Source organism: Populus trichocarpa, chromosome 1 (genome assembly GCF_000002775.5).
Source record: "Populus trichocarpa isolate Nisqually-1 chromosome 1, P.trichocarpa_v4.1, whole genome shotgun sequence".
Classification (NCBI taxonomy): domain Eukaryota; kingdom Viridiplantae; phylum Streptophyta; class Magnoliopsida; order Malpighiales; family Salicaceae; genus Populus; species Populus trichocarpa.
Window position 1 is genome coordinate 17,791,458 of NC_037285.2, and position 11,752 is coordinate 17,803,209.

The following is an 11,752-nucleotide window of genomic DNA, read 5'->3' on the forward strand; positions in this document are numbered from 1 at the left end:
AAAAAATCCATATTCATTTGAGTGATTGACACAATCACGGCAGTAAATTTGGCAGCTCCACCACCATCATCCTCAACAACAAAGAAAGCAGCTCCGGTGGGGTCATTGCTGAGGCTTCCAAGGGTTTTTTTCTTTTTCCTAATTCCCTATAATCAACGACAACTGACCCTATAATCAATCTTTCAATTTTATAATTTCCCTCCCTTGATTCAAGTCAAAACAATAAACGTCACTCTAACCTATTATTATTATTATTATTATTATTATTATTATTATTATTATTATTAAAGACATGTGACAAAGCCTAAGTAGCAGCTCAGAAATTCCGGCACTGATAGTTGCTGGATTGCTCTTTAACCTAGCTTGAAAAGGAACCGTATGGCGGCGAAAGACGACCTCACCTTCTCGTAGATGAAGCTTCTCACAGATATTGACCTTTAGATAGATACCGTTCTGAATAGAATAAGCCCTTCCTTCTCGGTGAAGGCTTGAAGGCTCCAAGTAAATTTTTTCTTCCAGTTAGATTAATAATGCAAGAAGATGACCTATCTATGTTGCTCAAGACCTGTTAATCTATGGATGAAACAAAAAAAAAAAAAAACCCTTTAAACATAGGTTGAAGTTTGACTTTTTCTTTATTCTATAATATATATTCATCAATAATAAAATGTTTTAAAAATTAATAGTCATTTTTTTAGCCGTTCAAAAAAAAGTATCAGCGGTCCAATATATTTAAAAAAGAAAATTAATAAAATTGAAAAATCCAGGAACTCCATAAACTTCTGTACAATAATTCGACTTAAAAAATCCATAATATGGAAAAGGCTCTGATGCATTAAAATAACAGAGCCTCCCTTCATATATACACATTTTCTAGAGGACAAGTTGAGGTAAGAATTATTAAGAATTTACTGAAATAAATATGAACATTCCATTTTGTGTACACGGTCCACGAGAATTCCACTGTACAAAGCAACCCTATTTTCTGGCATTCCATGATTTCCCTGGATTTCGTTTCTGCAAACTCTGCTCATTCTTGTATTCGAAACCTCTCTCTCTCGCCTAGTAATCCAGGGATTCTGCCTCTCCCTTCTGTACTCATCACCATTCCCTTTTGTATTCTTCACATTCTCTGCAAATTGCACTCTCTTCTTCTTTCTCTTTCCCTCTACACACCAAAACAGAAAACGAGCCACTCAAATACCACCCAGAAGATTGATTAATATCATAAAAGTATCAATTTTCCAAGAAAGTATCAATTATCAAGAAAAAATAGAGTGAGGGGAAAGAAGGAAACCCATGCATGTACCTGTACTTAAGCAAGAACGTAAGTCTTGACTTGGAGTCGGAGATTCGGAATCTCGACTCTCAGAGAGTACTTGATGGGGCAACGTTTTTTGCTTGGAAAAGGCAAGAAAGACCACCGTACTTGAAACTGCCATGACTGTGGCTAATACCACACCTTGTGAGGTTAGTTTAGATGACATGTTTTGGAAAACAAAGACTGCAAGAAGCAAAGGAAACTTGTAAGGAGAAGAAACCTCACTAGAATTGGAGTTTCAGAATATGAACAGAGTAGGTAGTCCTAGTAGAAGGAAAATTCTACAATGGGAGCTAGGAAAGTGGGGTTTATTTATTTGTTAATTTTATAAGCGTGAGAATCTAGACTTCTCGGATTGGTGTACGAGTAGAGGAGAGGGTGTTTAAGTTGATTTGGGATTGTTGGGGGTTGGTTTTTGTGACCCACACGGAAAAGACACAGAAAAGTTGTAGAAAGGGGTATGAATTGTGAGGCATAGTTATCCAAACCGTCCGGAGTTGACCGGGTAAGGGATAAATCCTGGGTTATATGGGTTAATTCCAGTCAATTTGGATCAATCAAAAACAATTATAAAACAATCCATATTAATATAATTTATATATATATATATATATATATATATATATTTAATATTAAAAACATACTATTTTATTTTTTAAGCTGAAGTATTTAAATTAAAAAAAAATTATTTCATATTGAAAAAACATAATTTTTTTTATAGTGAATATAGAGAATATATACTAAAGGGTTTCAAATCCTAAATTGAAAAAATAAAACATTCTTCTAGTATTTATATAGTAAACTTTAAAATGGATTAATAATCAACTAAAAAATATGAAAAAAAAGTCTTTAACTAGGAGAAAAAAAACATATTATTTTTTTAAAAAAATCTCTACTTGGTTTTGCCGGGTCATCCGGATTCCAGGTTGACCTGATAGGTCTAATGGTTTTCTCCGAGCCAATTGCTATCCTGATTTTGAATGAAACATATCCGGTTAAGATCCTGGGTCTTGGGTTGATCTGTCGGGTCAGTTCTAATAACTATGATGTGAGGTGGGAGTCAGCATTTTTTTTTAATCTATTTTTTTTGAACTGTTTTATTTTTTAAAATATTAAATTAATATTTTTTTTTAATATTTTTTAATAGTTTTGATATGTTAGATATTATTTTAAATATTATTTTAATATACTTTTGATTAAGAATAATTTTTTTTATAAAAACGAAAACACTACCTTGCCAATCACACTTGGTTAAAAATACTTCTACAAAATAGATAGTTTGGTCGACTGTTATGTTGATAGAGATAACGGGTTTGTGCATTCCACTGTAATTTTTCTAACCATGAATTGATAATTACAAATTATGAAGACTAATCACGTCACAAATCATCTCAAGCAAAAGCATTGCATAATGAATCACTATGTCGTCAAGAACTTGATAAAAAAAATAGTAGTCAATAATTGTTTTTAAAATTATTTAATAATTTAAATTTAGTTCGTTTCATATAAATAATCCAGAATAAATTCAATATATCTTCGAGCTAGAATAACAACGCAATACATATTAAATATCTGATCGAGTTAGAGTTTAGAGCTGATCCAGTCTAGGATGCCAAGTTTAGGGTTTGGTCTGGTCTGGTCTGGTCTAATTCATTAGGGTCAGAATGGGTTAAAATGGATGCGCCAATGTTAAAGTCAGGTAAGTGAGGTCCTTGACATTATATGTCAAGTTGAAATCCAAAGGCCTCAAGAATCAAGATGAGTCAAGATTGAGTACAGATAATAACTAGATTATTGGCGCAAGTCATATTAATTTTTTTTAGCATATAAAAATATTCAAGTATTGTTAATATATATTTTTTAAATAATCATAAACTCAAAATATAATATATATTGAACGAAATCTTTTTAAAATAGTGATACAGCGACATATTAGATCGACATGGATTAATCTATCAAGTTTACGACTCGGTTCATGAAACCGTGATAACCCTATAGAAAGTAAATCAAAATAAATTATGAAAACCAATTTCTAATCAACCCAATGTTTAAAGACAAAATAAAAAATAATAATGTTAAATTAAAAAAAGAATAAAAAAACTACCTGAGTGAACCTGTCAAACCTGTAACCCGGATCATGAGATTAGGATAACCCCAAGTAGTCAATAATTGTTTTTAAAATTATTCAATAATTTAAATTTAGTTAAAAAACAGAGTATAAGTTTCATATAAAACATCAAGAGTGGATCCAATACATCTTCGAGCTAGAATGACGACGCAATACATATTGAATATCTGGTCGTGTTAGAGTTTAGAGCACCATTGGTCCAGTCTAGGATGCCAAGTTTAGGGATTGGTTTGGTCTAGTTCATTAGGGTCAGAATGGGTTAAAAACAATGCGCCAAGATTAGAGCCAGGTAAGTTAGGTCCTTGACATCAGATGTCAAGTTAGCCTGTTTGTTTTTTAGTTTCAAAAGCGTTTTTTTTAAAATTAAATTTTTATTATTTTTTTCTTTACTTCAAATTAATATTTTTTTTTGGTGTTTTTAGATCATTTTAATATGCTGATTTCAAAAATAATTTTTTTTTAAAAAAAAATTATTGTAATGCATTTCCGAGTGAAAAACACTTTAAAAAGCAACCGCAACTACACTCTTAAATACTCCTAAAATCCAAAGGCCCTAAAAGTCAAGATCGGGTACAGATACTAACTAGAATATTGGCGTGCACAGCGTTGCGAGTCATATTAAATTTTTTTAGCACGCAAAAATATCCAAGCATTGTTAATATGTTTTTTTAAATAATTATAAATTCAAAATATAATGTATCTTGAATGATATATTTTTAAAATATTGATACAGTGATATATTGGATCGACAAAGGTTAATCTGTTAAGTCTATGACTCGGTTCAAGAGACCGTGATAAAAATAAATTATGAAGACCAATTCCTAATTAACCCAATGTTGAAAGATAAAATCGAAAAAAATAATGTTAAATTAAAAAAAGAATAAAAAAACTACCTAAGTTAACTTGTCAAACTTTTAACCCGGATCATGAGATTAGGATAACCCCATTAAAAGCAAATCGAAAAAAATTATGAAATCCAATTTCTAACCAATGAAAGATGAAATTGAATAAAAATTCAATTATAAAAAAAATAAAAAAACAATTCAAGTCAACCAGGCTGAGTTGCTAAACACGCGATCTGAGTCATGAAACCATGATAATTTCATGAAAAGAAAATAAAAAAAATCATGAAACTTCATTTCTAATAGATCTAATATTAAAGGTTACAATTGAGAAAAAGATTCAATGAGACCAGAATAACTCCATAGAAAGCAAATAAAATAAATTATGAAACTCAATTATTAAATAACCTAATAAAAAAATATGAAATAAAAAAATACTAAAAAATAAAATTGAGTTATTGGGGGGTGAAATTGAAAAAATATATATTCAATTAAAAAATGACTAAAAAAATGAATCGAATTAACCTGAGTCAACCTATTAAACTCGTGACATAGGTCATGAGATCGGGATAACCCTGTGAAAATCAAATTGAAAACAATTGCAATGCTTAATTAAAAAAACATTCAAGTTAAAACAAAAGACTCAAAAAATAAACTAAGTCAACCCGAGTCAACCTGCCAAACTTGTGATCTGGGTCATGAGATCGAAATAATCATATAAAAAACAAATAAAAAAAATATGAAGATCAATTTCTAATTAACTCAATGTTGAAGGATGAAATAAAAAAATATTATTTAGAAAAATAAAAAAAAATTGAATCAACCTGAATTAATTTATTAAACTGACAAGTCATGGATGAAGATAAATACATAGAAAAAAAATAAAAAAATTATAAAATCTTACTTCCAACAAATATAATGTTAAAAATGTTGAAATTAAGGAACAAAAATTAAATCTATAAAATCGGTATATCCCAACACAAAGAAAATTACAAACGTTATCAAACATAATTCTCAAAGGAATCTAATATTGAAAGATGAAATTAAAAAAAAATAAAAAAATTGAGTTGTTGAATGTTTAAATTAAAAAAACAAAAAAAATAATATTCCAATAAATAATCCTTTATAAAAATAAATACAGCTACTTAGTTATACATTTTAGTATTTTGTTAATGATCAGGATGGATTCTGGGAGCTAAGAGATCGAGCAGTGTCTAGCAGTGTTATTAAACCTGGACCGGCCCGGCGGGTCGACCAGGGGCCTGGACCGGTCCGGGCAACACAAAAGACCGGTGCAAGGAAAAAACCGGCCAGACCCGGCCTGACCCGGTGACCCGGCCGACCCGGGTGACCCGGCCTAACCCGGGTGAGACCCGGAATATATATACTAACTCACCTGTCGAGAAATTTGGGAAAGCGAAAGGAAAGCTAAATTTTTACCCTAATTTCTTTCTTTGCAGTTCGAACAATCAAATTTTATTCTTCTGCTAATCTCTTTCTAGCCCCTTACTGGATCTTGTCAAACTTTGCAACCTGCACCAGTGAAGAGAAGCTCGATTCCACTACTATAAGCCAGGTGCTTCCTCTTTCTGCTTCACAGTGTTTAATTTTGGGTTTAATTGTGCTGGCAATAATCCATCATTTCTGCTACTGCAATTTCTCTTGTTTTATAATTTTATTACCGACTTGATTTTTTTGCAATATTACAGCGGCTAAATTGAGTTAATTTAACATATTCACATCCCATCTCTCTATTTTAATTTTTCTTTTCTACACTGACATCTAAAGTGAATCGAAAGGAATTGTGGTTATATTTGCATGGATTTTGATTCATGAGAAACATTTGAACAGTCACTTGGATTTGTATTCCTCTCTTGGTTGGAATTCCCTTGTTTCTCATGCCGATTTCCTCTCCGCGTAAGTCTTTTTTTTTTCCTTTCCTTGCCACTCGCTGTTTGGTTCCTAAGAATTTTCTTTTAATTATTTTTTTGTTAGTGTCTTGCCGATTATCCAGTGAAAAAATTAGCTCAAGTTTGTTGATTTTTATTGAAATAAATACTTAAATAATGTCATATTTCTTGTTGCTGTAATACTTGAAAGTTTTAAGTAGCCAAAAAGAGCATTCAGGGTCTCCTAATCAAATTAATGATGTACAATTATGTGCGGATTCTAGCTTTTATTAGTGAAACTTGATTCAATCTTCGAAATAAGAAAAGAAATGTGTACGGATTTCTGGTTAGTTTGTGAAAGAAGGTTTGGTACTAGAGAGAAATGAGAATTGATTGGCTATATGCTGTTAAATGGGAATGAGTATAGGCAATTTTATTAATTTCCTTGTTCGGATTCTAGGTTTTTAGATAGTTGTTTCAACGCAATCCTTTATTTAAATAAAATATACTTATATTACTGGGTTGGCATGTTGTATTTATAAAAAGTATTTTCATGTTTTTTTTAAGATTCAAATCATGAATATTATCATGATGAATATAACCACCGGCTAACCAAGCTAAACCAATCAGGTTTGAACTTTGATGGGTATTGATAATTTTGTAAATGTAACTAATAGTGAACCTTCTATAGTTGAGTTTTTCGATCAAGTCCATGCAGTAGTTATGGCAAGGGAATCTTATATGACACCACCACGTAACCGTGTTGCAATAATCCATAGCAAGCAAATAAGCACTCTGGTAGCAGAGTAGAAGAAACATGTATATCCATAGATTAATTGTTCTGGAACTTCCACGCTACCTTTCTTCTTAAATATGTTGTCATATTACTAATTCAAGTTTTTTCATATGCATTGCATACTACAAGTACCACTTCCAACACATGCAACCTTTTTATTCATCATGTTAGTTTGATTTGATTTACTATAGGTTTGTAAAATGGCTTCTCAACGTAGCACTTCAAATAGCACTCCTTCAACTACTCCATCATCTGAACCTTCAATTTCCATATCAACATCAAGTGGTATAAGAGGAAAAACAGATTTGGCATGGGGTCATTGCAGAGAAGCTCCTGAACTTAGTGTGGGATGTAAGAAAACCAAATTAGTATGCTTATATTATGCCAAAGTTTTTGCGGGTGGAGGCATTAATCGATTCAAGCAACATTTAGCTGGAACTAAAGGAGAAGTGGAACAATGCTGTAAATGTCCTCCGGATGTTCGTCATCAAATGCTTCTGAATCTTCAGGGGAATGTTGAAAAGAAAAGGAGAGCTAGAGAAATGGAAGCAGATTTCAATCCATATAGCGCTAAACAAAGAGAGCATGAGGAGAGGATGATTAGACAATTAAAGGATGATTGTAAAGGCAATGATGATGATAATGACGATGATGATGCTGAAGCTGATGGTAAGAAGCTAATGTTACCACCGAAGGTTGCCAACAAAGGAAAGAGTAAAATCACTGGTGCTGTTAAACAATTGTCTGCAAGTTGTGGAAAACAGAAAGAAAATATAACATTAGGGGCATATTTTATTCCAAGAACAAATCATGGTGCTCAAAAGTCTCTCCAAAGTTGTTGGAAAAACAAAGAAGCTATCGATCGATGTGATCTTGCTATAGCAAAATGGATGATTGATGCATGTGTGCCATTCAATGCTGCAAACTCTGTTTACTATCAGCATGCTATAGATGGTATAACAGTCATGGGTCCTGGTTATAAAGGACCAAATTTCCATGCTCTTCGTGGTTATTACCTAGCAAAGGCGGTTGATGAAGTGAAGATTTTTGTTGAGAGTTATCGAGAAACTTGGAAGAAGACCAGTTGCACATTAATGGCTGATGGATGGACAGATCAAAAGAGGAGAACTTTAATTAATTTCTTAGTATATTGCCCTAAAGGAACTGTTTTTTTTTTAAACAGTAGATGCATCAGAGGCCTCAAAGACTGCTGTGTTGTTGCATAAATTGTTTAGAGAGGTTGTTTTATTTGTTGGGCCTGAAAATATTGTGCATATGGTGATTGATAATGCTTCTAATTATGTTGCTGCTTGCAAGTTGTTGGTGGAAGAATTTCCTTCAATATTTTGGTCTCCATGTGCTGCTCATTGCATCAACCTCATACTCCAAGATGTTGGTAAGCTACAGTCAGTTTGTTCTGTTGTTGATCATGCTTCTAGTATTACAAAGTATATTTATAATCATTGTTATCCATTATATTTGATGAGGAAGTTCACTGGAGGGAAAGAAATACTTCGACCTGCTCCTACTCGCTTTGCTACTAATTTCATAACTTTGCAAAGCATTTTAGTACACAAAGATAATTTGAGAGCTATGGTGACATCTAGAGAATGGGTCTCCTCTGCTTATGCTAAAGATAGCAAAGGAAAAAGGTTTGTTGATAGTGTATTGAACTCTATGTTTTGGGAAGAATGTGCATCAATTGTACGAATGACCGAACCATTGGTTCGAGTTCTACGAATTGTTGATAGTGATGATAGACCTGCTATGGGATATTTATATGAGGCTATCCATTCTGCAAAGGAAGAAATGTTGAGGAGATTTCAAAAGAAAAGAACTAAGGTGCAACCTTTCATAGACATCATTAACAATAGATGGGATGGACAATTGTATAGGAAGCTTTATGCAGCGGGATTTTGGTTGAATCCTCGATTTCAGTATGATGTCAATCTAATGGATAGATATATAAACACTATTTCCGGACTTCTAGATGTTGTTGAAAAGTATGCAAATGGAAATGCAATTCTGCTAAACAAGCTTACAAGTGAAATGAAGTTGTTTAGGAATGCAGAACATGACTTTGGTAGAGTGTCTGCGAAAAATGATTGCACCCTTTTACCTCCAGGTATATTATTATTTTCATATTTAAAGTAATTTAAAAATATTATCTTGATATAATCTAACTTATTAATTTTGTATATAGATGAATGGTGGGTGTTGTATGGAACTTGTGCTCCAAATCTCCAAAAGCTAGTTATACGAGTTTTAAGTCAAACTTGTAGTTCTTCAGGATGCGAGAGGAATTGGAGTATTTTTTAGCACATCCACTCTAAGAAGAGAAATCGATTGGAGCATCACAGACTTAATGACCTAGTTTATGTCCACTATAATCTGAGATTAAAACAAAAGTATTTTCTTTTCTCTAATTCTTCAAAAGTTATTTATATTATTATTACATAGCATCATTGATACTTATATTGTGTACCTTAACTTTGATTTTGTAGAAATTATTGGAAAGGACAGAATTATGATCCAATTAATTTTGAGGCATTTTCTGACACTGAAAATTGGATAGTAGAAGATGATTCATCATCTTTAACAACTGAAGAAGTAGAGATCTTTCGTCGTGATTTATCAACTATGACGATTCAAGATACTTTAAATGAAGGTAATGGAAGATTTGATCTTTCACTTTGTGTCATGATTCTAATGTTTATTGATTAAGTATGTTTCAATTGTAGATTTGATAAATATAAATGAGATTGAAGATGACTGTGATGATGAAGATACACAAGAGCACGATGATGTTTCAATAGGCATTAATGAGTTTGGCTCAATTCCATTGGTATTTGATTCAAATTTCGCTCCTATGGACACTGAAGAAGTAAATGCCTATATTCAACCAAAGTAAAGATGTTGTGTAGAAAAAATGTGGTTATTCCAATGAGGTCTTGTACTTCACCATTCTTTTTTTTTTTTTAATTATATTAGTGTTAAGTGTTCAACATATTCTAAAATCTTTTGTTTTCTTTATGCAGCTGAAGATGTTGATTTATGGATTCTAATGCAAACTAGAGTTTGAATGTTGTCACCTTATATTTATTATGTTGAATTATATATCTTTAGAACAACTTGTTATTTTATTATCCTTATCTTTAAATTATGTTAAATGTTTGTTTATTTGAAGATAAATGCACTTTCTAATCTATTGATGCTAATTAATTATGCTAGTACATATGTTAATGTGATATTTTCTTGTTAATTATACTAGCATATATATTAATGTAATATTTTATGTCAAAAAACCATATTAATGTGTGTTTTTGTTCTCAAGACCCGTGACCCAGTCATTTTACCGGGTCGGGTCTGATAACTATGGTGTCTAGGGTGCTTTCATCTGGACAAGTTCGAGGCACAAAGGGCTGACTGAGGCTAGGTCTGAGTAACAAAAGAAAAACAAGAAAAAAGAAGACTAACACAGGATATAAAACCCCAATCATTCCATACCAAGCTAAGTCACACGTGGAGGCATAGAAGTCTTCAATTGGACACGTGTCCAACAATCTTGTGAACGATGAATTCATTCAATGACACGTGTCAAGATGAGGATTGTACCTTTTAAAAAACTTGTTATTTGGTATGTGTGTGTGTGTGTATGTTGTTGCAATATGAAGCACAGATTTGTACCCAGCAAATAACTACAAGTGGCATGCTTCCATAAATATCATCCACCGTATCTACCCTTCTCAATTAAGCTGAGAATCCATTCACGCCTCCTCCTCCTTCTTCTTCTTGACATTTTGTCTTGCATTATTTACAAGATTGCAGGACATTCATCAATCGAATTCATGAATAATTATTTTTTAGCAAATGTTACCCTTTTATTTGATTTTACTATTAAATGAATGATTAAACTTTTGACCATTGATCAAAATCTTTAAAAAAGACATTGTTCAAATTTTACAATAACATCGGTCATGACTAATTAGCTATTTTTACAAAAACATGATTGTCATAACTCAATTTCGAGTTTTCTCTAAATTTGTCTTTTTTTTCTTTTTTCTTTTTTAAAAAAGATTGACAACTTGGCAAGAACAAGCTAAGAAGGGTTTCAAATGTATGGAGGAACTAAGCTGAAATTTTGAATAAAATTGGAAGCCTTATTATACCTCATTGTACCCTAGATTGAAAGACAATGCAAATTTAAGGTTAAATTAAATGATTATCGGATGAATTTGTATAAAAATTAAATCTGAGAACTTAATCAGGCTTTTAATAGGCCAATTTTATTTAATCATGGGCCCAATTGAAGGTTTAATTAAATTTTAGAATTAATTTGGGTCAAATTAAAAGAATTAATTAAGTGCAAGGACTTAATTAGACTTTTAATGGGTCAAATTAATTTTATTAGGGACTTAATTGATGAAAGATTAAGTTTGGAAACTTTGAGCTTAATTAAGAAGATTAGAATTTTAGAAGACCAATTTTAATTTTTTCCAAACTCAATTAGGTGAAATCAGGGACAAAATTACAATAAAATTAAAGTTTGAGGGTCAATTAAGAGCCAAATTGAAGAAGTTCAAGACCAAGGACCTTTTTGTAAAAGGTGCGTGAATTTGGGGACCTAATTGGGTGAAATCAAATATGAAATTGAAGAAATTAGATTTTTGAAGGTTAATCAGGACAAAATAAAAAATATCCAAGATCGGGAACCAAATTAAAAAGGTGTTAAACTTATATGGTCATTTTGAGATTTGACAGGGGTGAAATTAAATT

General features: G+C 31.8%; 1 protein-coding gene across 1 annotated transcript; it reads right to left on the reverse strand.

Moving 5' to 3' along the window:
- Positions 1–729: 729 nt before the first annotated feature.
- On the reverse strand, positions 730–1,694 carry LOC7475118 (uncharacterized). Its single transcript, XM_002299719.3, has 2 exons — positions 1,310–1,694; positions 730–1,168 (listed from the first exon to the last, which is right to left on the reverse strand). The coding sequence occupies exons 1-2, from the start codon at positions 1,485–1,487 to the stop codon at positions 909–911; spliced, it is 438 nt and encodes a 145-aa protein (XP_002299755.1). The 5' UTR covers positions 1,488–1,694; the 3' UTR covers positions 730–908.
- Between the last annotated feature and the right edge of the window lie 10,058 nt (positions 1,695–11,752).

What these genes read in the sequence shown, in the direction of transcription:
- LOC7475118 (XM_002299719.3), bottom strand. Translation starts at nt 1,487, where the DNA reads ATGTCATCTAAACTAACCTCACAAGGTGTGGTATTAGCCACAGTCATG. An exon ending in ACGTTCTTGCTTAAGTACAG is followed by an intron (nt 1,169 to 1,309) that starts GTACATGCATGG and finishes TTTGGTGTGTAG; the next exon opens with AGGGAAAGAGAAAGAAGAAG.